Here is a 26,097-nt window from a genome sequence, read left to right on the forward strand (position 1 = left end):
TATGAGACAGGCGAAGTACCCTCAGACTTCTAGAAGAATATAATAATTCCAATCCCAAAGAAAGCAGGTGTTGACAGATGTGAAAATTACCGAACCATCAGTTTAATAAGTCACAGCTGCAAAATACTAACGCGAATTCTTTACAGACGAATGGAAAAACTGGTAGAAGCCGACCTTGGGGAAGATCAGTTTGGATTCCGTAGAAATGTTGGAACACATGAGGCAATACTGACCTTACGACTTATCTCAGAAGATAGATTAAGTAAAGGCAAACCTACGTTTCTAGAATTTGTAGAATAGAGAAAGCTTTTGACAATGTTGACTGGAATGCTCTCTTTCAAATTCTAAAGGTGGCAGGGTAAAATACGGGGAGCGAAAGGCTATTTGTACAGAAACCAGATGGCAGTTATAAGAGTCGAGGGACATGAAAGGGAAGCAGCTGTTGGGAAGGGAGTGAGACAGGGTTGTAGCTTCTCCCGTATATTATTCAATCTGTATATTGAGTAAGCAGTAAAGGAAACAAAAGAAAAATTTGGAGTAGGTACTAAAATCCATGGAGAAGAAATAAAAACTTTGAGGTTCACCGATGACATTGTAATTCTGTCAGAGACAGCAAAGGACTTGGAAGAGCAGTTGAACGGAATGGACAGTGACTTGAAAGGAGGATATAAGATGAACATCAACAAAAGCAAAACGAGGATAATGTAGTCCAATTAAGTTGGGTGATGGTCAGGGAATTAGATTAGGAAATGAGACACTTAAAGTAATAGACGAATTTTTCTATTTGTGGAGTAAAATAACTAATTATGGTCGAAGTAGGGAGGACATAAAATGCAGACTGGCAATGACAAGGAAAGCGTTTCTGAAGAAGAGAAATTTGTTAACATCGAGTATAGATATAAGTGTCAGGAAGTCGCTTCTGAAAGTATTTGTATGGAGCATAGCCATGTATGGAAGTGAAACATGGACGATAAATAGTTTGGACAAGAAGAGAATAGAAGCTTTCGAAATGTGGTGCTACAGAAGAATGCTGAATATTAGATGGGTAGACCACATAACTAATGAGGAGGTGTTGAATAGAATTGGGGAGAAGAGGAGTTTGTGGCATAATTTGACAAAAAGAAGGGACCGGTTGGTAGGACATGTTCTGAGGCATCAAGGGATCACAAATTTAGCATTGGAGGGCAGCGTGGAGGATAAAAATCGTAGAGGGAGACCAAGAGATGAATACACTAAGCAGATTCAGAAGGATGTAGGTTGCAGTAAGTACTGGGAGATGAAGAAGCTTGCACAAGATAGAGTAGCATGGAGAGCTGCATCAAACCAGTCTCAGGACTGAATACCACAACAAACAATGGACTTCCTTCTCGGCAGTGCCCGTAGCCACCCGGAGTCTGGTCTTCGTGCGACCGTACATTGTCGTGACCACCAGTGCTAGGAATCATGTACAGTGGCTACATTCCTGCGAAGTCTTTTTGTACTATCGCAGAAGGAACATCCACCTTCTCCTAGCCCTATTAAACGACCTCATTCAAGCTCAGTTACACGTTAATAATGGTATCTTTGTCACGTTAAAGGCATCTTGACTAACATCAGCTCACCAAGTCCAATCAAAGGTAACTGATACGACCGTTACAGAGTGTATCTAAAGCAAACCTGATCCGCATCCTCATAGTGGCCTACTAGCGCCACTCTAGTGTGAAATTCGAATACCTGTCCCCTTTCAGATGCACTTTTCATACTTTCTTTTATGTTTCACAACTCCTTTTTGGTGCTGCGATTTCTTTACCGTCATTGTGCCGGCCGCGGTGGTCTCGCGGTTCTAGGCGCTTAGTCCGGAACCGCGCGACTGATACGGTCGCAGGTTCGAATCCTGCCTCGAGCATGGATGTGTGTGATGTCCTTAGGTTAGTTAGGTTTAAGTAGTTCTAAGGCCTAGGGGACTGATGACCGCAGCTGTTAAGTCCCATAGTGCTGAGAGCCATTTTTTTTACCGTCATTGTAGTCGTGTTGTTCCTCGATACTATCTCTTGGTGTCTAGAGATAGGTGGAACTTGGGTTGGGTTTGACTTCCCAACTTCTTGCAACCCCTATGGCAGGTACATGCCCACACAGGGACCGACTGTTTGCTTTGCATTCTCAGGGTCCGCCTCCAACGGAGCCGCCCCCGTGGCTGGACGAAGAGAAGTTCCGGCTTGGGCAGCGCTTCGCCACGGAGCACCTGTTCGGCCTGGCCTACTCCGAGATGTTGTCTCTCATCATCCTCTTCTCCTTCCCGTCGTCGCTGGAGCCGCTCATCTTCACTGGGAACTCCGACACGCCCTTTAAGGCGTTCAAGCGCTACCTCTCAACAGGCATCAGGGTCCTGGCGTGGTCAGTATCCCTCAACTTACTCTGTCAATGCTGAATTTTCGAGTAAGTTAGAATACTGTACGGATAAATCTTTCATTGTGTCATTTGTTTTCCACTGTTAACACTTTCGAGAGTTACCAGCATTAACATGAAAGAAAAAACTGTAACTTCTGCTTAATATAATTCAAGAAAACCTCATATGAAAATGTAGAACAGTTAATGAAAAACAGGATGCTTCAAAAAGATCTGATTTCACAATATATCTTCTACAGTGCATTCAAAAATTCGCTATGTACTGAACTACGACTACGGATACAGATTGTAACGGAATTTCGAAACAAAGTTGGTAGAATTGTTTTTTTTTTAGATAAGCGACTGTTTTGTAATTCGTTCTACTGTTGCGTGGCATTTAACTGTTTGGTTCAGTTGATGAAAGCTATGGAATGTGAGGCATCGTGTTCACATGTTCAGTTTGTTTTAAAAGTAGGGTGCTTTCAGCTGATGAGCGTATTTTTCATATTTAACATCTGTTTCGTGGGGGAGGCATTTGCTGAAAAATTCCCAGAAACAGCTGTACCTCAGTAATGTGGTTCGTCGATTTACTGAGGAAATTCGAGAGACAGGCTCAGTGTTAGATACTGAACGAACTGTAAGACCAGCTAAACTAAACGAACAGAAATTGTTGGATATTTATGATTCCATGCAGCAGTGTCCAGCGTAATCTTTGTGCTAGTTGGCACAAGAAAAATATCAGTCTTGCAACCGCGCATAAAGCGATTAGGGAAAAACAGAAATTGTTCCAGTATACGCTGATAGCAGTGCAACAATTGAAAGATGCGGACCACGAAAAGCGAAGACTTTCCTGCTAATGGTTTACATTTTTTTAATTGAAAGGAGTGCCTCTAATATTCTTAATCTCATCTTCTGTACAAGCGAGGCGACCTGTCTGGTCATGTTAACACACAAGATAACTGATAATCGTGAACGTAGGATCCTCGAGCTGTGCTTGAAACACCATTGCACAAGACAATCGATTGTGGTCAACGGAGAATCCTCGAGCTGTGCTTGAAACGCCATTACATGATCAGAAAACTTGAGTATGGGTGGCTGTATCCATATGGTGCGGTGCATTATTGGACCTTTATTTTTTGAAGAAATCGTGGACAGTGAACGTTATTGTTTACTGATCCACGATTTCAGTGGTCTGCTAAAGGAAGACGAATCAAATACTCACGGTTTCAACAAAATGACGCTACTGGGCACACAGCTTAACAGCACTATGCGCCTTCTGGAGGAGTTTTTTGGGTACTGTATTATCTCAAAAAGCTATTGCCCCCTCACTCGCCGGACCTTACTCCACCAGACCATTTTCTTTGGGAAGTAGTGAAATCTGTTGTGTATCGTAATCGCCCACGCATGCTTTGCGGCTTAAAAGCTGAAATAACTGAGTGCATGAGAAGCGTATCACAATCACATGCGCAGAATTTGTTTTCCAGTACAATCAAGCGGGTTTGGACTTGTATAGCCGCCCATGGGCGTCATTTCCGAAATACACTGTAACTACACAGCGATTTTCTGAATACCTGTTCATGAATTTTAGCTAACGCACAGAGGAAAAAAATGGTTGGAGACCAGGCAGCGAGTACACATAACACCAAATATGGCAGCACCTGAAGAAGACGGCTTGGTCGGTTCTCGAAATGTTGCGAAGGAAAAGGAAACAGCAACTCGTTTTTTTTTTTTTTTTTTTTTTTTTTTTTTTTTTTTTTTTTTTTTTTTTTTTTTTTTTTTTTTGAAGGATCCATCCTATTTTACAAGGGTATATCTGTTCTAGACATGCTTATAAAAGATTGGGTGGAATTTTACAACTACGTTAAGCAGCAGAGTTTTCATGTACCTTTCAAAAATGTCCAATATGCTTCTCACTGGACGCACGGCAAACATCCAGATGATACTTTTGTGAGCGCGACTGCTACGGTCGCAGGTTCGAATCCTGCCTCGGGCATGGATGTTTTTGATATCCTTAGGTTAGTTAGGTTTAAGTAGTTCTAAGTTCTAGGGGACTGATGACCACAGATGTTAAGTCCTATAGTGCTCAGAGCCATTTGAACCATTTTTGAACTTTTGTGAGCATGTCTGGAGGTACAGCGCGGTTGACAACTGCTGGATAATCATTGATGCAAATGGTCGTCGTGCAATACGTCTCTCCAATGCATCCCACATGTGCTCGATGAAAACTTAATCCGGGGCATCGGGCAGGCCAGTCCATTCCCCGAATATCCTCTCCTTCCACGAGCTCCTCCAGCTGTCATCCACAACAATGAAGTCAGAGCCAAATGAACCCCTAAAAGACGTTCATGGGGAAAGCGTAGTGTCACAATAACTTGTACCCGTGAATGGACCGTGTTTCAAGATTCAAAAGTCTTTACGCCCATGCAACATTATGCCTCCCCAAACAATAACACATGGGCCACCAAAACGATCGTCTTCGACACGGTTCATGGGTATATACGTAGAGGTGGGAACTCCTAATGAACCCAGGAACACTGTCGAACATGATCGTCTTGGTGGTTCAGACTACATGATGTGGGTAGGCATAATGTTGCATGGGCGTACTGGCCTCCAGCTCTTTGAACATGATACAGTCACCGGTCAGCGTTATTGCGACACTGTATTCCTTCCCCATACGCGTCTTTTCAGAGGTTCTTTCGGCCTTCACTTCATCTTTATGGAAGATAATGGGTGACTGCATTGAAATGCTCAGGTAGGGAGCTCTTGGAACGAGAGTATATTCGACGAATGGTTGTGCGTTCACCCGAGTTCAGTCCCATCGAGCACATTCACATCCATATTCACCAGTTACCATCCAGAAGTTGTCAACCGCTCGGTTGGAGAAATGGAACGCACTATCACGCTAACTTGTTACGAACCTTGTGGCCAGCATAGAAGCACCTTGCAGAGCATTAACTGCTGTCCGTGGTGATCACACACCGTATTAAGAACCATGTCCTATCTTTTGTAATGTCCAGGGGACCATCACAAATCGCTGTGACTTCAGTGTAATTTTTGTCTTTGAATAAGAGTGTCATTCCTATTCGTCTCATTAGGTATTTCTGTCTGTTACTTTCTGCACTATACTTAAACAGGTCAAAGGATGATTAGTATTATGTCCCGTTGACGATTAGATCATTAGAGGCGTAGTGTATGCTCGGTTTGGGAAAAGAAAGCGAGTAAATTGATCATGCGGTTTTCGAAACAAGCGTATTGGCATTTGCCTTAATTGGTTTAAGCTAAACACAGTAAATCTAAAGCTCGATGAGCGGACGGAAATTTGAGTCATAATCCACTCCAATACGCCGGCCGCTGTGGCCGAGCGGTTCTGGGCGCTTCAGTCCGGAACCTCGCTGCTGCTACGGTCGCAGGTTCGAATCCTGCCTCGGGCATGGGGTGTGTGATGTCCTTAGGTTAGTTAGGTTTAATTAGTTCTAAGCCTAGGGGACTGATGACCTCAGACGTTAAGTCCCATAGTCCTTAGAGCCATTTGAACCATTCCACCCCATTTCGAGTCCAATGTCTTACCGCTTTTTCATCCCACTCGGCAGAGAGAAAGAAGAATAACTACACGCTAAGATTAGAAATTACCTACTTACTACCGTTTGGCCCTCTGACTCTCCGATGTACACTGACTGACAACAAAAGCGAAACAGCCTGAACGGGAGGAGGAAACTAAATGAAACTTCACGTTTGAGAGGGTGTGTGATGTTGTTTCAGTGATTAAAAATCGAGTCAGATTTAGAAAAATTTTTGGCAATTGAGCCCGCTAACCAGTAAGATGTTCCACCCACTATGGACCGGATTCATTCACTGATTCGGTTGGAAAAGGTGTCATAAAGCCACTGTTTCATCTCCTCAGGCAAGCTGGTTCACATCTGTTCTAACTGGTATTTGATGTCCTGAATACTGCCGCTGGAACAGAGTTGACATTCGAGCTGAGCTGGTCCCATATATGTTCTACTGGGGAGTTACGCAAGCATCTTACTGGCCGCTGGAGGACCTCGACATCAAGCAGACAGCCGTAGACAAACGTTCCATGTGTAGACGATCATTGATCTGTTGAAAAAATGGCACCACGATACTTGCCAATGAGGGATAACATAGGAGGATGCATGATTTCCGTGACACATCATTGTGGTCTCAGGGTTCCCTCGGTCACAACGAGCCGTGACTTGAAGTCATACCGATGGCTTTTCACACCATGACGCCGGAAGTAACACCGTTGCGCCTCTCCAAAACATTGGAAGAATGGGACCTCTCACCTCGTCGGCGACATATTCGCTGACGATGGTCACCCAGGGGGTAGTGCAGAACCGAGATTCGTCGCTGAACAGAATGCGACGACAGCATTCCATGGTACCCGTCACAGCACCACTTCAAACGCAGCCATTTCTCTTATGATGTTAATGGCACACTACGCGTGGGATGTTAATTCGCTAGCTTCTCTCTGACCAATGGTGTGGGATGACAAGATGTTGCAGGGATTCTATTGCTTATTTTCGGATAGCAGACGCAGATGTGAAGAGGTGACGATGTGCTTGGTGCACAATACGGCTATCCTTCCCTGTGGTGAGCAGACACTGTCGACAGGAACCTTGATGATGAGTACGCCTGCCCTCACGTTCCCAAACAGTGCAACATCGCCACTGTTTCATCCCGATGTGCCAAAAATCTGAATATTGCACGATTCGACCAACCAGCCAAATGGAGACCCACAATGAGGGCCCTTTCAAACACTGTCAGGTGCTGACAATGCTGTCTCACACCAGTACGTGGCATCTTCGACTCCTTCAGAGTGGTCACTCAACATCTGACGCTGTTCATGCTCCTTAATACCCTACCTGGCCTGGTAACTACATTAAACACTTTGGTGACCGTTCCGCCAGCCACAGAGAATTTTATCTATAATCACTTATAGACTTGTCATTGGTATATAGGTGTTTGATGTTAGACTCACATCCGACTGTTTCTTTTGGGTGCTTGGCTTTTTTTTCTTAGGCAATGTATACACGCCCAGAACCTGGAACGTGGTGTTCTACTACTGTACTAAATCCCCACTGCTGCACCACAGATTTTGTAATGTATAATAATACACTAGGTTACAGACCACTACACTACATTACACTACACTGCGCTGGAAGCTACATGCAGAACTGTTTTTTCCTTCATTTGTTCCGGATTGTTAACCCCTGACGTGCTGAGCCGTAGCTCAGGGACTGTGCTGCCATGGCAGCTTCGTTAGTCTTTGCACTTACATGACCGCTAAGACTGATAGTGGGATGCCTATCAGGGTCTCAGGATGTCCTTCCGGTTCTCTCCGAGGCCCATCTCCTCGCTGCTTCCTAAGGACGCTGCGGCTGATCGTTCCATCTTGGTGCGCCTCGTGTTCATGACGCGTGACATTTTCCACTCTGTCTCCTTTAGACACGTTCGCAGTTCGTTGTTTGATTTTCGCCTGTCAGTAATTTCAGCCTGTGCTACAGATTCTCATTCCTTGTTACGCTGTTCACCGTGTTATTAGGAAATCCATTCCTAGCCTTGTCTGTACCATCTTGCCTCTTGGCACAAACAAGTCGGTGTGTTCCAGGGTGCCATTTGTTCACATTCAGATGCTTGTGGCGTGTAGGCGTAATTTTAGTAAATTAGTGGGGTATAAGTCACGTTCCGTTCTTTTGGTCAGAGAAAATTAGATGCCTCTGTAGACTGCCTGACAGACACAAATTTTCTAGAAATTAAACGCCGATTCACAATTGAAGTGGTGTGAAAACACAAAGATACTTGCAAACAGAATGGCATCAGCATGTTACGCCCTAAATAGCTCTGTCGTCGGTGTGTAAAAGCCAGTTCCTTTAATTACATACCATTCACATGTACGCTCGATTCTTAGTTGTGGAATCTTTTACTGGGGAACAAACTCATAAAGTATGAATACAATTTTCAAACAGCAGAAAAGTACATATGAGTATAACAACCAAAAATAATAATTGGGGCCCACTGTGAAGATCAGATGAAATCATGCAGGTTTCAACTGCACCATGTAAGTACATTTACCATCAGTTGCGCACGTAAAAATAACCTTGACACTTAACGAAGCTGTACAAACAGCTCCGTCGTGCCCATGGAACAAGATCTACATTGAATTAATATTTACCAAGAAAGAAAAAATATAAAATTGAAAACAATTAAATGAGAAAATTTTAGGTTGGCTTTACCGTGACTGTTTTTGATATTGAATGGAACAACAAATTTACTGTTACCAGTCACTGTTTATTTATTCCAGCGACGCGTTTCAAAGGTTAGAACCTCCATCATCACATAGAATTTGTGTGTATTGATAAAACAGATGTGTTGTGTTAAGGCTTTGGGGTGACCTGCGGGACTGTACAGCAGAGAAAGAAAACACTATTTCAGAATTTGGCTCTATGAAGATCTATGGCTACAACCAGAACTTAAATGTAAAAGTTGAAAATGAAACAATTAATATATAATACTTCCAGTGGTCACAGTTTCCTTTCTCTGTCGTAATCATCGCTTATAATATGTCACATTTTGAAGACAAAGATTGTATCTAGAAATTGCTAGGTGCAAAGGACATACAACTGATACGTTAGAGTAAATATTTCAAGTTGTACGCAAGTCCTTTACCTGTTAAATATATATAGTTGAAACTTTGTACTCATTTGTGTAATTAGGTAATATGTTGAAAACATTATGTGTAATAATTATGTCTACCACGTGATGTATTTACTCGATCAAATCTGTTCATCTATTCATCAAAAGATCTCTACATTATTTTTGAACTTATTCCGAAATAATGGTTTTGTTTTGGTATATCTTCTTTGTAATTTGAAGTACTGGTTATGTTTTGCTACATGTTCTTTGCACCTAGCAGTCTCTAGATACCATCTCTGGTAAAAAATTGTGACATTTTGTAAGTGACGTATTACGACAGAGAAAGGAACCTGTGACCACTTTAGGTATTCTATTTTTCTTGCTTCATTTTCACGTATGCAGTCATGTTCAATTTTCAGTCAAAGACCCCCATAGTGCCATGTACAGAAAGAGCGTTTTCTTTCTCTACTAGACAGGACCACGGCTTAACCCCAAATCGTAACACAATACACATGTTATATTAGTACACAAAAATTGATGGAGGTTTAAAGCTTTAAAAGCGTCGTGTAAATAAATAAACAATGACTTGTAATAGTAAACTTGTTGTTTCATTCGAAATTCAAAAAAGTATCTTCTACCAAGGAATAAGATTGTATAATAAATTGCCTAAAATAGTAATGATGTTCCCAAACAAAGATATTTAAAAAGGATGTTAAATAATACCTGTAAAAGAATTCTGTCTATACAGTGAACAAGTTCTTAGGTAACACGGACAACAGGTTTGGTAAAAAAAAATCTAACACGAATAATTAATAATAAAACACCTCTCTCATTTCACGACACACTTCCGCACTTTGCTGTTGTTTTTATTTTTTCGAAGGCCTTACAGTAACACTCTGAAATGGAAACATTAACAGCTTGTCCTCCCTCTCAGCTTAACACCTCACTCATGGAGGGATGCTGACATCATTTTTTAGCAACCAAACCGAAAGATCTCGTGTACAAAATCAGAACAGCATATGAGCCTCGTCACGGTCCCTTTACCAGCCGAGAGCGCGTGTGTAACATATGCAATGATTGATGTTCAGGAAACAATGAACAGGGAGGCTCCGATTTTTTCATTATGGAATGAGATGTATATAGTGTGAACAGTAACTGGTGTTGAGAAGTGAATGGACAAGTAGCACTAAGTTTTTTCATATGAAATAACCTCTTTGCAAGAATGTATGAGAAAGACAGTATCGCACACTAAGAATGAACCGAAATTGTTTGCGCTATTTTAAACAGCAAACCCTCCGCAATACATCTTAATGCGGTTCCAGAGTACAGATGTAGGTGTAGATGAAACAGGCTTTGTTTTGGGCAGGATGAAGACTTTAAACTGCATCTAGCCACTCTGGTTTAGGTTTTCCATGGTTTCCTTAAATTATTTCGAGCAAATGCTGGATTAGTTCCTACAATAAGGCCAGAGCCTATCCGCTCCATATCAAACTAGACCTGCAAATATGTAAATGCCTGTACACAAACTACATTTCAATTAATAGTGAAATGGATAAAACGTTATGCACCCACTTTTTGGAAACAGTCCCGTAACGTATGTAATATTATAATGAAGGACCCATTAGATCGGTATATTTATTTGACATCAAGGCATATGATACATAACAGTAGTAGTGATACTCGGTAACTGACTAATGTAACATTACTCTCCATTAGCTCTTTTATTCGTATTTGCATGCCTTGTAAAATTAGAGGACATTGAAAGTAGATTTGGGACAGTGCAGCAGCACCCAGGCTGCCAGAGGAGTAAAGTAGGCTGCCCATCCTTGGAGTCGTTTCACAGGAGGACATGCTGGGAGAGAGGCTCGCAGGCCACCAATGAAAGTTGATTTTTTCTTCAGAAAACACTGGACACCACAGATAAACATCTCGAAAATAGAATGGGACCCATAGTTTTTGGCATTCGTAAGGGTGAGGTACCGTGGGACGTTTGACTTTACGAAAACCAAATGTTTATAGACCATAAAAATCACAGGGACTGGCTTACATAAATAAACTAGAGGTTGACGGAGAACCTGAATTGTGCTGACGATGACCCACCTTATTGCTCACACGGAGAAACGGAGACAGAGAGCGATGCCTTTTTTGTGTGTTAAATGGTAGAACACACAGGGAAGGGAACTAACGTGCTCTAAAGAAAGCATTTTTACCGGCAGGTGCTCGGAAAAGCCAAAGCCCAGGGTCAGATGCACCAGCGTTTTATTACAATAATATTCTCATTGTTTGTCAGATGTGTTATGAATAACTTTATCTGAATAATCGATGTAATTGTCATTCTTGTGTAATTTGGTAGTCACTGGGTTCCTAATTCATTATTCTGGAGAATGACTAATTAACATTTCAGATACAGGGCCATTTCACATATATAGGGGAAGGTGGGGCAAGATGGGGAAGCTAACTTTAAACCCTTACAAATGGGACAAAAATAAACAAATTCAAGTAGGTTTGATTATCATTTTTTTACTTAACCATTGAATTACAATAGCATGCAAAGAAACCTGCAAACTTGTTACATTTCGTTAGAAATATCTCGATTTGAAAAATAAATTACCAAATGTTGATGGTGTTAGGACAGCAACCAGCCACAAATTTACTTTCAGTTCCTTTATTCAAAGGATACCGTTACCGGTTTCGAATCGTTGTGATTCATCCTCAGACGGTTTACACGCTTTCTTTATGACATGTGGTGTGTTTTTTACAGATTAACTGTCCTAAAATATAAATACTACATAGTTATAAACACGCCACACACAGATGGTTGCGTTACAGATTTTCGTTGCATGTGACTTACGTGAAACGTCGGTTTCGAGTGTTTGTTTTCATAACATTCGTCCAACAGATGTAAATGAATTCCCACTGCATCCTTGTTGTTGCACGCGTAAATAGTTCTCACTGAACACTTTAGATTTGTCACTGAGATGATTTCTACCACGCACCACATGTTTTGATACATACAAAGAGCTTACAAACATATGAGTATCACAGATGCTATGATATATCGTAACATTTGATGATGATATTCTATGTTTGGAAAGGATCTTATATTCATTTACACAACCGTAATGCCTTTTACATTAGTACAGTGACATTGAATTCTTGAGTTGATATTGCTAAATTAATTATAAAGTTTTTATATATATTTGGAACTGTATAGGTAAAATAGTATGTAATTTAATTACATTTATCATCATGAGAATTATATAGCATATAAATTTGCTACTTCATCTGCAGATAGGTGTACTAATATTATTTGCTTTGGAGGCTGGAAAGTAATTTATGGAAATTTTTCAGGAAAGGGGTATTAGCTAGCTCTGTTTGTTCGTTAAGGATATAGTCTGGGGTGCTGTTTTTGTGTGTGTGTATTTCTAATTCTTCTAATATATTCATAGTGGCTCCTTTTTCTGCTAGATGCAAAATTTTTAAGTTACCCTCAATGTTTCCCACTGAATGGTTTTCTTCAGCAAAATGGGCTGCAAACGCTGATTTGTTCAAGTTAGCGAGTCTTAGAGCATCAATTTGTTGTTTGTATCTAATTTCGAAACTGCTGCCTGTCTGTCCAATGTAGAATTTTGGGCATGTATCACATTTGAGTTTGTATATTCCTGATTTACGGTAGGGACTCTTGGAGGTATTTACATCATGGATTACTTGTTGTTGTAATTTATTTGTGGAAAAGCTGATTGTGATATTTTTCTTCTTTTTAAATAAGTTTGCTATTTGGTATGAAAGTGGGCCTATGTATGGGAGAGTAGCATATTTAGGTTTGGCTTCAGTGGCACACTGATTTGGCTTGAAGTGACTGCTGTGAAGTGGATCTGTGGTTTTTGTCTGCATTTTGTTGCGGAGCCGTAACACGATTGAGTAGTATGGCTCCAGAATGAGATTTTCACTCTGCAGCGGAGTGTGCGCTGATATGAAACTTACTGGCAGATTAAAACTGTGTGCCGGACCGAGACTCGAACTCGGGACCTTTGCGTTTTACGGGCAAGTGCTCTACCAACTGAGCTACCCAAGCACGACTCACGCCACGTCCTCACAGTTTTACTTCTGCCAGTACCTCGTCTCCCACCTTTCAAACTTACGGAAGCTCTTCTGCGAACCTTGCAGAACTGGGACTCCTGAGAGAAAGGATATTGCGGAGACATGTCTTAGCCACAGCCTAAGGGATGTTTACAGAATGAGATTTTCACTCTGCAGCGGAGTGTGCGCTGATATGAAACTTCCTGGCAGATTAAAACTGTGTGCCGGACCGAGACTGAACTAGGGACCTTTGCCTTTCGCGGGCAAGTGCTCTACCATCTGAGCTACCCAAGCACGACTCACGCCCCGTCCTCACAGCTAGACTTCTGCCTGTACCTCGTCTCCTACCTTCCAAACTTTAGAGAAGCTCTCCTGCGAACCTTGCAGAATTAGTAGTATGGCTATCGAGAAGAAAGACCGTGCGCTGCTAGAGAAACTTTTTTATACACTCCTGGAAATTGAAATAAGAACACCGTGAATTCATTGTCCCAGGAAGGGGAAACTTTATTGACACATTCCTGGGGTCAGATACATCACATGATCACACTGACAGAACCACAGGCACATAGACACAGGCAACAGAGCATGCACAATGTCGGCACTAGTACAGTGTATATCCACCTTTCGCAGCAATGCAGGCTGCTATTCTCCCATGGAGACGATCGTAGAGATGCTGGATGTAGTCCTGTGGAACGGCTTGCCATGCCATTTCCACCTGGCGCCTCAGTTGGACCAGCGTTCGTGCTGGACGTGCAGACCGCGTGAGACGACGCTTCATCCAGTCCCAAACATGCTCAATGGGGGACAGATCCGGAGATCTTGCTGGCCAGGGTAGTTGACTTACACCTTCTAGAGCACGTTGGGTGGCACGGGATACATGCGGACGTGCATTGTCCTGTTGGAACAGCAAGTTCCCTTGCCGGTCTAGGAATGGTAGAACGATGGGTTCGATGACGGTTTGGATGTACCGTGCACTATTCAGTGTCCCCTCGACGATCACCAGTGGTGTACGGCCAGTGTAGGAGATCGCTCCGCACACCATGATGCCGGGTGTTGGCCCTGTGTGCCTCGGTCGTATGCAGTCCTGATTGTGGCGCTCACCTGCACGGCGCCAAACACGCATACGACCATCATTGGCACCAAGGCAGAAGTGACTCTCATCGCTGAAGACGACACGTCTCCATTCGTCCCTCCATTCACGCCTGTCGCGACACCACTGGAGGCGGGCTGCACGATGTTGGGGCGTGAGCGGAAGACGGCCTAACGGTGTGCGGGACCATAGCCCAGCTTCATGGAGACGGTTGCGAATGGTCCTCGCCGATACCCCAGGAGCAACAGTGTCCCTAATTTGCTGGGAAGTGGCGGTGCGGACCCCTACGGCACTGCGTAGGATCCTACGGTCTTGGCGTGCATCCGTGCGTCGCTGCAGTCCGGTCCCAGGTCGACGGGCACGTGCACCTTCCGCCGACCACTGGCGACAACATCGATGTACTGTGGAGACCTCACGCCCCACGTGTTGAGCAATTCGGCGGTACGTCCACCCGGCCTCCCGCATGCCCACTATACGCCCTCGCTCAAAGTCCGTCAACTGCACATACGGTTCACGTCCACGCTGTCGCGGCATGCTACCAGTGTTAAAGACTGCGATGGAGCTCCGTATGCCACGGCAAACTGGCTGACACTGACGGCGGCGGTGCACAAATGCTGCGCAGCTAGCGCCATTCGACGGCCAACACCGCGGTTCCTGGTGTGTCCGCTGTGCCGTGCGTGTGATCATTGCTTGTACAGCCCTCTCGCAGTGTCCGGAGCAAGTATGGTGGGTCTGACACACCGGTGTCAATGTGTTCTTTTTTCCATTTCCAGGAGTGTATGAACGGCAGCAATTACAGTTCTGCAATGACAGAGTATTGCCGACTGGAGGTCGGAGGAGAGGCCCGATGTCATTAAATTATTTAAAGAAGATGACAATGAAATTCGAAACACAGATGAGTTTGGTGTAGCATCTGGAAGAGGAAGGCATTGTATTACGGTGGAAGTTATTGGCGGGGCTGCTGTTGCTGTAAGTGACCATGTAGCATGTGCCCTTTGTAGTGCTAGTGCTCGAGCAGTGCCACGAGAAACGTCCGTTTCATGGTCAACAGTATGGAAGGTTTTGCGGTCTGTTTTACACTGGTACCCCGACAAAATCGAGATGGTGCAGCAACTGAAACCTCACGAACCGAAACAACATTTTAAATTGTCCTTCGGTTTCTGGCACGGATCGAAGTTGATGACATGAGGCTGGGCAATATTCTACGGAGGGACGAGGCACAGTTTACACTACAGGGTGCAGTGAAACACAGAACTGCGAATTTGTGGTACTATTAAACTATGACTGAAGCGCCTAGAACCACTCGGCCACAGCGGCCGGTGTTTATTCTCAGTCCGTTCTTCTTTGAAGTAAATACACCCAGATGGCTTATCACATGTACCGTATAGTCTGCCAGTTATCGAGCCATCCTTGTACAGCACGTGATTCCTGATATGGAAGAGCGGAACTGTGAGGCAACCTCAGCTTTCAAGCATAATGACGCAACGCCTCACGTCGGTCACCCTGTGAAATATCTGCTTAATACAACCTGCCACGAATGTGTTACCTCCATTTGTTTTCCAAATTCATGGTCTGCAAGATCACTTGATCGGAATCCATGTGAGTTTTGGCTGTGGAGTCTATCTAAAGCAATGCATTTACCAGGGACACGTTTGGTCTCTGCTTGATCTGAAGGCCAGTAACTCGTTGCTGATGTCCCACCAGAACTGCTGCGAGCAACTGTTAATCACCTTGTTTTACGGATGCAGCATCTCGTCGATGTCTCCGGTGCTAAAATTGAACAAACTGTGTAAGAGGCGGTTAACAACAAAATCAACATTATGACTTTCTCACTTGTTTGGCCTTTTCTGCTCACGTCCCGTTCCTAATCCATTACATATGGACACATTTCTATGCGTATTCTGCACATTCAAAGCGCCAAATTGACGCCTGGTGGCAAAAATTGGAACTAATTTTTCCTACCGCATATCGGTTTCGCATTAACGCATTAGAATATATCTAGTTTCGCTGCAATACGATAACTACAGCCCAAACTGGACCCTTTGCGAATAGTTGCACTTTAATTATAACTACTGTAATTCTATCATTTGTCTATATCTTAGACCTGTTTGTGAAATAAATTTCATTTTAATCACATGCCTCCCTCTTGGTGTTCCAATTTTCACAAACAGTAGTATTGCTAACTACTACTCGCATTACATTTTTGACATTACAACTAAAGTGACGCAAAAAATCGCAGCATTAAGGAGTAATTAATGTAGAGTAAGGCAGTTTCGAGAATACATTTGTCTAGGTTACATATTTAAGTGATTGACATTGCGAGATCACAGGTTACTGTAAGAGTGAGATTAGCCATAGTAAATATCATATGCAGATACATTAATAACAGGCGTAGGTGCCAGAATGTTGAATACAAGCATGCAGACGTGCAAGCATTGTGTTTGAAAGTTGCTGGATGTCAGATTGTAGGATGAAGTTCCATGCCTGTTGCACTGGCTCGCTCAATATAGGGACGATTAATGCTGTTTGTGGATGGCTGTGGTGTTGTCGTCCGATGAAGTCCCATATGTGCTCCATTTGAATACAGATCTGGTGATTGAGCAGGCTGAGGCAACATGTCGACACTCTGTAGAGCATGTTGGGTTACAACAGCGGCAGTGGGCTAGAATTATCCTGTTGGAAAATACCAACTGGAATGCTGTTCATGAATGGCAGCTCAACAGGTCGAATCACCAGATTGACATACAAACTTGCAGTCAAGGTGCGTCACATAACCACGAGAGTGCTCCTGCTGTCATACGAAATCGCATCCTAGACCATATCTCCAGATATAGGTCCTGTGTGTCTAGTACATAGACAGGCTGGTTGCAGGCCCTCAACTGGCCTCCTCCTAACCAACACACGGCCATCACTGGCACCGAGGCAGAATCAGCATTCATCAGAAAACACAACAGATCTCCACTGGGCACTCCAGTGTGCTCTGCCTTGACACCACAGAAGTCGAAAATGGCTGCGGTTTGGGGTCGGTGCAATACACGCTACAGAGCCTCTAGCTCGAAACTATCCCTGAGGTAGCCGATTTGTAACAGTTCGTTGTGTCACTGTGGTGTCAACTGCTGCTCAATTCCCTGCTGTAGATGCAGCACAATGCTCCAGGGCCATGCGCTGAACACGATGGCCTTCCCCCTCGGTAGTGTCATGTGGCCATCTGGAGCCCGGTCTTCTTGCGACAGTACAATCTCGTGACCACCACTGACAGCAATTATGTACGGTGGCTACGTCCCTGCCGAGTCTTTCTGCAGTATCGCAGCCCTATTACACGACCTCGTACATACTCAGTGAGGTGTTGATAATGGCGTCTTTATCGCCACAAAGACATCTTGACTAACACAACTCATAAAGTCCAATCGCAAAAGGCAACTAACGCTCACGACCGTAACAGCGCGTATTAAAAGCAAACCTGATTTGCATCCACTAGTGGCGCTAATAGCACCACTCTTATGCGATTGACGCGAAACTTGAACAGTGATCTTCCTTCAGCTGTAGAAACACACCTACCAACTTTCGTTTATGTCGCAAAACTCCTCCTTGGTGCTGTGATTTTTTTTCCGTCAGTGTATTTAGTCGCATTAGGCAAGGAACTTGCCCCCCTTCTTGCAGCGGTGTACCGTAGGTCTCTAGAAGATCGTAGCGTTCCAAAGGATTGGAAAAGGGCACAGGTCATCCCCGTTTTCAAGAAGGGACGTCGAACAGATGTGCAGAACAATAGACCTATATCTCTAACGTCGATCAGTTGTAGAATTTTGGAACACGTAATATGTTCGAGTATAATGACTTTTCTGGAGACTAGAAATCTACTCTGTAGGAATCTGCATGGGTTTCGAAAAAGACGGTCGTGTAAAACCCAGCTCGCGCTATTCGTCCACGAGACTCAGAGGGCCATAGACACGGGTTCACAGGTAGATGCCATGTTTCTTGAGTTCCGCAAGGCGTTGGATACAGTTCCCCACCGTCGTTTAATGAACAAAGTAAGAGAATATGGACTACCAGACCAATTGTGTGATTGGATTGAAGAGTTCCTAGATAACAGAACGCAGTTTGTCATTCTCAATGGAGAGAAGTCTTCCAAAGTAAGAGTGATTTCAGGTGTGCCGCAGGGGAGTGTCGTAGGACCGTTACTATTCACAATATACATAAGTGACCTTGTGGATAAGGTCGGAAGTTCACTGAGGCTTTTTGCAGATGATGTTGTGGTGTATCGAGAGGTTGTAACAATGGAAAATTGTACTGAAATGCAGGAGGATCTGTAGCGAATTGACGCATGGTGCAGGGAATGACAATTGAATCTCAATGTAGACAAGTGTAATGTGCTGCGAATACACAGAAAGATAGATCCCTTACATTTAGCTAGAAAATAGCAGGTCTGCACCTGGAAGCAGTTAATTCCATAAATTATCTGGGAGTACGCATTAGGAGTGATTTAAAATGGAATGATCATATAAAGTTGATCGTTTGTAAAGCAGATGCCAGACTGAGATTCATTGGAAGAATCCTAAGGAAATGCAATCCGAAAACAAAGGAAGTAGGTTACAGTACGCTTGTTCGCCCACTGCTTGAATACTACTCAGCAGTGTGGGATCCGTACCAGATAGGGTTGACAGAAGAGATAGAGAAGATCCAACGGAGAGCAGCGCACTTCGTTACAGGATCATTTAGTAATCGCGAAAGCGTTACGGAGATGATAGATAAACTCCAGTGGAAGACTCTGAAGAAGAGACGCTCAGTAGCTCGGTACGGGCTTTTGTTAAAGTTTCGAGAACATACCTTCACCGAAGAGTCAAGCAGTATATTGCTCCCTTCTACGTATATCTCACGAAGAGATCATGAGGATAAAATCAGAGAGATTAGAGCCCACACAGAAGCATACCGACAATCCGTCTTTCCACGAACAATACGAGACTGGAATAGAAGGGAGAACCGATAGAGGTACTCAAAGTACCCTCCGCCACACACCGTCAGGTGGCTTGCGGAGTATGGATGTAGATGTAGTAGATGTAAAAGGACTACGCGCTTTGCAGGTTCGAGGGCGATGTATGGGGCGGCGGGGGCGGCGGCGAGGCTCGGCGGCAAGTGGGGACTGTGCGCGCCATGCACGAGGCGGTGCAGCGACGCCTGGGGGCGACGCCGGCGCCGGAGCGCGAGCGTCGCAGCCACGTGGCCGGCCCGCTGTGGGCGCCGCTCACCACTGCCGGCATGCTGGGGGGCGGCGCCGGGGGCGGTGGGGGCGGCTGCCCCTGTCTGAGGGCCGGCGTCGACGTCAACCAGGTGAGCTAGTGCGTCCGCAATCTCTAGCACATCACACGCCTAGTAGAAAGGCAAGAGAGAGGCCCTCACAACACGGTGGTGGTGGTGGTGGTGGTGGTGGTGGTGGTGAAATTTGGAAGTTAGGACAAGATGTACTGCCGTAAGTTAAGCTATGAGGGCAGGTCGTGAATCGTGCTTGAACAGCACAGTCGATAGCGCACTTGCCCGCGAAAGGCAAAGGTCCCAAATTCGTGTCCCAGTCCAGCATACAGTTTTAATGCACCAGGTAGTTTCAACACTGTAAAGAAAAAGAAGTATTTTAGAAAATGCATTTTACCCATCAGCTGTTCATTTGTCTCATTAGTCAATATCAGTTTCGATTATTAATCATCATCCAGGATGCAGGGTACAATAGATTAGTTAAAAGCACCCCATATTCCCTTGCAGCTAAACAATATCGAAATCGCCGGCCGCTGTGGCCGAGCGGTTCTAGGCGCTTCAGTCTGGAACCGCGCGACCGCTACGGTCGCAGGTTCGAATCCTGCCTGGGGCATGGATGTGTGTGATGTCCATTGGTTAGTTAGGTTTAAGTAGTTCTAAGTTCTAGGGGACTGATGACCTCAGATGTTAAGTCCCATAGTGCTCAGAGCTGTTTGAACCAATATCTAAATCATCCAGTGAAATTGTACAAACACCTGACATAATTTGTTTTAGAATACTCACAGTCGCATGTCTTCTCTATTTGACCGAGATATGACTGTCAGTATTCCAAGCCAAATTATGTCAGGTGTTTGTACAATTTCGATACTGTTTAGCTTCAAAGGAATATGGGATGCTTTTAACTAATCTATTGTTCCCTACATCCTGGATGATGATTAATAATCGAAACTGGTATTGACTAATACCGCATAAATTTGGACGAAATCGGCGATGACGAGTAGGCGCAGTCTCCTTGTTAGTGGCGAGCAAAATTATTGCTGTAGTGGAACAGTTTATGAAGGAAAACAGACGCAATACACTAAACGAAACAGCCACAGTTATGAATACTAGTTTTGGTTCAACGCGCAATATTATCCATGACGTGCCGCGATTCAGTAAAGTGGCGCAAAATGGGTGCCACGTGAGATGACTGCTGAATTGAACGATTGTAGGGTCTATGATCATCAGTAACTTTTGCATCGGTTCCAGACCGAAGGCAATGGATTTCTGGATGGAATTGTTACAGGTCAGAAGCAGGGGTGCACTGTCACTAACTTGAAACATAAACATTGAGCAAGGAATAATGGCAATAGATCTTCGCCAAATCCGAAAAATTTTTTCACCCATCATCGACTAGAAAAATTACGCACACTTTCTTTTGGGATGCAAAATGAATAATTTTGGAGCATTACATGGAAATGGGATTGAGTTCCCAGTAACTGATACTGAAATTGGTACAAAAACACTTTCACCTTGCAATTGGAAGTAAACGGCACACATATCTGCAGATAAGAAATTTTAAAGCAACAATAAGGGAAAGACCAGTAAACAGCCGAAAGGCTTGATACTATGACGTAGCCTGGCATGAGCGTGTTTACAACTCAATAGCCGCTTCCGGCCGACTTACTTTCCATTTTAGAATATTTCTCGCGAAGTTTTTCCACTTCAGAATTAACAAGCGTTATATCCCCGCACTCGTCTTTTCAAGCGCTTTCTGATGCCGTAAAGAAAAGTACATCATTTTATATAAAAAAAATCATACTAGCTTCGATGTCTCGATCATTACAAGAGTTAAAACTTTTTATCGCATAGCAAACGTACAAGCCCCTTTGCGTGCTATCATTTACAAAAACTTCGTTTCGATATCTGGAGCCGTTCAAGAAATAAAACGGGTGTTATGTCTTACGCGGCTCACTCTGCTTGCTGGGTGGAAACCTCGTAAAGCCGCACGGGGTAACCGAGCGGTCTCGGGCGCCTTGTCACGGTCCGCGCGGCTCCCCCCGTCGTAGAATAGAGTCCTCCCTCGGGCATGGGTGTGTGTGTGTGTGTGTGTGTGTGTGTGTGTGTGTGTGTGTGTGTGTGTGTGTGTGTGTGTGTTGTCCATAGCGTAAGTTAGTTTAAGTTAGATTAAGTAATGCGTAAGCTTAGGGACCTATGACCTCAGCAGTTTGGTCCCATAAGACCTTACCAAAAATTTCCAAATTTTCCAAACCTCTCAAAACTTCCGAACTGTATAGAGTGTGACTTTTCAAGATTCAGTGACAAAGAATTAGCAATTGAGCGTTTATTAATGCTCATGAAAGATTTACTAACCGCTCTTTCTAAGGAAGAAGCTATTACAGAAAAGTGCATATGTGCAGTATAGCACTCGGAATGACCCGAGTCGCCCCGGCGTTTGTTCCAGACGGAGATGGCGCTGACTCAGTTTGGCTTCGTGGGCCTGATGCTGCTGCATCCGGACCGGCTAGGTGCACCAGATGCGAGCGAACAAGACCTGGAGGGCTTCGCGCACATGTGGCGCGGCCTAGGCTACCTTCTGGGCATCGAGGATCGCTTCAACCTGTGCTCCGGCGATCTCAACAGTGTCCGCCGCCGCTGCCAGCTGGTGAGTCTGTTCCTCATACTCTTTGCCTTCTGGCCGCCGTCCTTCTTCCTCTGTTATTCTTCCTTTTGCAACTTTATTGACTACGAACTTCTGTGTACAGTGTTGTCAGCTAATAGGTTATGATCCGTACGTTATCTCTCCCTCTCCACGGAAATACGTGTGACGTACTCTGATGAGCCAAAACATTATGACCACTGCCCATTGCGACGTAGGATGCCGCCTGGTGACGACGCAGGAACGTGACGCGGTAACAAAAGTATGAAAGCGGAGCAGACACGTACAGGGGGACCATCCTAGCGAAGATATGGTTTGCAAATGAGGAAATCCATTGAGATAAGCGACTTTGACAAAGGGAAGATTATTATTACGGAGACCCTGTGAGCGTGTACTTATCTTAAAAGAAAGATTAAGGAAAGGCAAATCTACGTTTCTAGCTTTTTAGACTTAGAGAAAGCTTTTGACAATGTTTACTGGAATACTCTTTTTCAAATTCTAAAGGTGGCAGGGGTAAAATACAGGGAGCGAAAGGCTATTTACAATTTGTACAGAAACCAGATGGCAGTTATAAGAGTCGAGGGACACGAAAGGGACGCAGTGGTTGGGAAGGGAGTGAGACAGGGTTGTAGTCTCTCCCCGATGTTATTCGATCTGTATATTGAGCAAGCAGTAAAGGAAACAAAAGAAAAGTTCGGAGTGGGTATTAAAATCCATGGAGAAGAAATAAAAACTTTGTGGTTCGCCGATGACATTGTAATTCTGTCAGAGACAGCAAAGGACTTGGAAGAGCAGTTGAACGGAATGGACAGTGTCTTGAAAGGAGGATATAAGATGAACATCAACAAAAGCAAAACGAGGATAATGGAATGTAGTTGAATTAAGTAGGGTGATGGTGAAAGAATCAGATTAGGAAATGAGACACTTAAAGTAGTAAAGGAGTTTTGCTATTTGGGGAGTAAAATAACTGATGATGGTCGAAGTAGAGAGGATATAAATGTAGACTGAAAATGGCAAGAAAAGCGCTTCTGAAGAAGAGAAATTTGTTAACATCGTGTATAGGTTTAAGTGTCAGGAAGCCGTTTCTGAAAGTATTTGTATGGAGTGTAGCCATGTATGGAAGTGAAACATGGACGATAAATAGTTTGGACAAGAAGAGAATAGAAGCTTTCGAAATGTGGTGCTACAGAAGAATGCTGAAGATTAGATGGGTAGATCACATAAATAATGAGGAGGTATTGAATAGAATTGGGGAAAAGAGGAGTTTGTGGCACAACTTGACAAGAAGAAGGGACCGGTTGGTAGGACATGTTCTGAGGAATCAAGGGATCACAAATTCAGCATTGGAGGGCAGCGTGGAGGGTAAAAATCGTGGAGGAGACCAAGAGATGAATACACTAAGCAGATTCAGAAGGATGTAGGTTGCAGTAAGTACTGGGAGATGAAGAAGCTTGCACAGAATAGAGTAGCATGGAGAGCTGTATCAAACCAGTCTCAGGACTGAAGACCACACCAACAACGTGCCGGCCGGGGTGGCCGAGCGGTTCCAGGCGCTACAGTCTGGAACCGCGCGACCGCTACGGTCGCAGGTTCGAATCCTGCCTCGGGCATGGGTGCGTGTGATGTCCTTAGGTTAGTTAGGTTTAAGTAGTTCTAAGTTCTAGGGGACTGATGACCTCAGAAGTTAAGTCCCATAGTGCTCAGAGCCATTTGAACCAACAACGTGAGCGTGTATTTCAAAAACGGCGAAGCTGGTCGGGGTTTACGTGCTACAGTCCTGAGCATCTACGGAAGGAGGTAGAAGTACAGTGAAGCTACCACTAGGCGCTAAATGGTTGGACGTCCACGACTCTTCACAGAACGTGGGGCTCGGAGGCTTGTCTGCTCTGTAGAGTAGGATAGATGGTATCTGTGGCATCTCTGCCGAAAGAGCACAATGCTGGTGCACGCACAAGTGTTTCGGAGCACACCGTTCGTAGTAAATGGTTGAATATGGAGCTCCGCAGCAGATCATCCCTACGTGTTCCCATGCTGAAAGAAACTCGCATGTTGCACTGTTTACATACTAATTCATAAGTGTTTATCCCAATTAATGGATTATTATCTGTCCACAAAAATCACTAGGACGAGCGTACGCCTAACCGAACATGGCGCGGATTATTGTTGATGATGCGAAAGCCGAATGAGCGCACGTTAAGTTCTTACGCTCGTCACGCATACACAGATATTTTGTACCAGTCCTCCTTGACACTAGTAATGACATGGCACTGCTCGTAAAGTTAATTTTTCAGATCTCAGTTCTCACTTGTACGAGCGTGCGCGTAACCGTCGCGGCGCGGTTGACTCTTGATGCGGAACGCGATGACCGAACGCACGTTCTCAAGCTCGCTACAAGACACTGGCACTTGACTGCACTCTTTTATGGTAACTAATTTCTGCTTACTCACATCATTTTATTCTGCGAGACCGAACAGGGCGCGGATGATTGATGCTGTGCGACACGCGACGAGAGGATGCACAAATGCCTTATCGGCGGCACTGTTCATTTTTAATTACATCTTGACACACTTTCCTCTGAATCACTTCCATATTTCATTATTTTACTGTAATAGCACTTGTAGCAACACTTCAACTTCCGTACTAACAATGTCTCTCACATGCAGAGCTACCCACAACGCAACATAACATTTCTTCGTCCCGCGCTCGACTCCGCAGACGCGGTTGCCCGCAAAGATACTCCACAACGAAGCCAGCGATATGACAATACGCTTACAGGTCGTCTTCACAAACGCCGTCATCGAGGTGAACGGTGGCTCGAATAGTGCAGCGCGCCACGGACGCAGGCTGTTGGAAGCAGTATTATGCTATGGGAGACGTTCACCTGCGCTTGCATGGGACCTGTGGTAATAAACGAAGACACGCCGACAGCTGTAAACCAGCTGCATCCCTTCATGCTTGATGTCTTCCCCGTCGGCGATGTTACCTTTCAGCAGTATAATTGTCCGTGTCTCGGAGCCACAACCGTGCTACAGTGGTTTGAGGAGCATTATAGTGATTTCACGTTGGCGTCTCGGCTACCAAATTCGCCTTATGTAAATCCTACTGAACCCATCTGGATCTCCATTGGGCGCCTTCAGTGCGTACGCAAATCAGGGGCCTATTACTTATGGAAAGACATTTGATGGCACATATCTCTACAAGACCAGCAGCAATCTATCGAATCCCCGATATGCAGAATCAGCAGTGTATTTCGTTCCGAAGATGGACACAAAAGCTATTAAGCAGGTGGTCATAATGTTTTGGCTCATCAGTGTATGCGTCTGTTCGTTAGTTTGTTATTTGGCAGCTTTCAGTAGAAGAGATCAGTTTCGTAGTATCAAAGATGGACAGGGGCTCATACCTCTTAAGGTATGCGCTTTAGAGCCCTTGCTTACTGGACTTTTTTATGGTTTTCCTAAAGTTTTTTGTCTAGAGTTTCTTTGCCAATCGTCCTCCATTAATATCGCAACAGCGATCGTGTAGCTGCCTCTTGCACTGTTAACTGATTGCAACGTCGAGACAGTGTTACTCTCCCCTTTCATGCATAGCATTCTTTAGGAAGAGATACCATAAATTAACGGATTCTGATCACAGGTACATATAAAACCCATTTGGATGTTTTCTGTCGTGATATGCGCATTGACTTCAGCAACGAATATTTGACCTCTTTGAGTCATCTCTTCGTCGTCGTCCGTAACATCTCGTGCTTGGAGCGTAGTTATACGACGTCACGTTATCCTAATTTTCTTTTCAGATTAGTAATAAACCCAGTGGCGCCGTGAAGTCTCTGCACCCGATATATCTGTCTACGTCCAATACCCAGTGTCGGAAATGTTTGTAAAACGCGGAAGAACCGCATTCTCGCGTTTCACCCAACTTCGCCATTACACGCTGCTTGATTAAACTGAACTGCAGCATATGATTTCCTTTGAAAATTATATTGCTTTCTCTTTTTTTGGCACATAGTCCAGTAAGTTTTTAATATTGC

General features: G+C 44.3%; 1 protein-coding gene across 1 annotated transcript in view; it reads left to right on the forward strand.

Annotated features, from left to right (window-relative positions):
- Nucleotides 1–26,097, forward strand: part of LOC124805314 — a 231,105-nt gene that overhangs the window by 169,825 nt on the left and 35,183 nt on the right. Inside the window, exons 3-5 of the mRNA XM_047265829.1 lie at nucleotides 2,144–2,373; nucleotides 19,267–19,513; nucleotides 21,876–22,076. Of these exons, the coding sequence (XP_047121785.1) occupies nucleotides 2,144–2,373; nucleotides 19,267–19,513; nucleotides 21,876–22,076 (678 nt within the window). The remainder of the gene's footprint in view (nucleotides 1–2,143; nucleotides 2,374–19,266; nucleotides 19,514–21,875; nucleotides 22,077–26,097) is intronic.

Source organism: Schistocerca piceifrons, chromosome 7 (genome assembly GCF_021461385.2).
Source record: "Schistocerca piceifrons isolate TAMUIC-IGC-003096 chromosome 7, iqSchPice1.1, whole genome shotgun sequence".
Lineage (NCBI taxonomy): Eukaryota > Metazoa > Arthropoda > Insecta > Orthoptera > Acrididae > Schistocerca > Schistocerca piceifrons.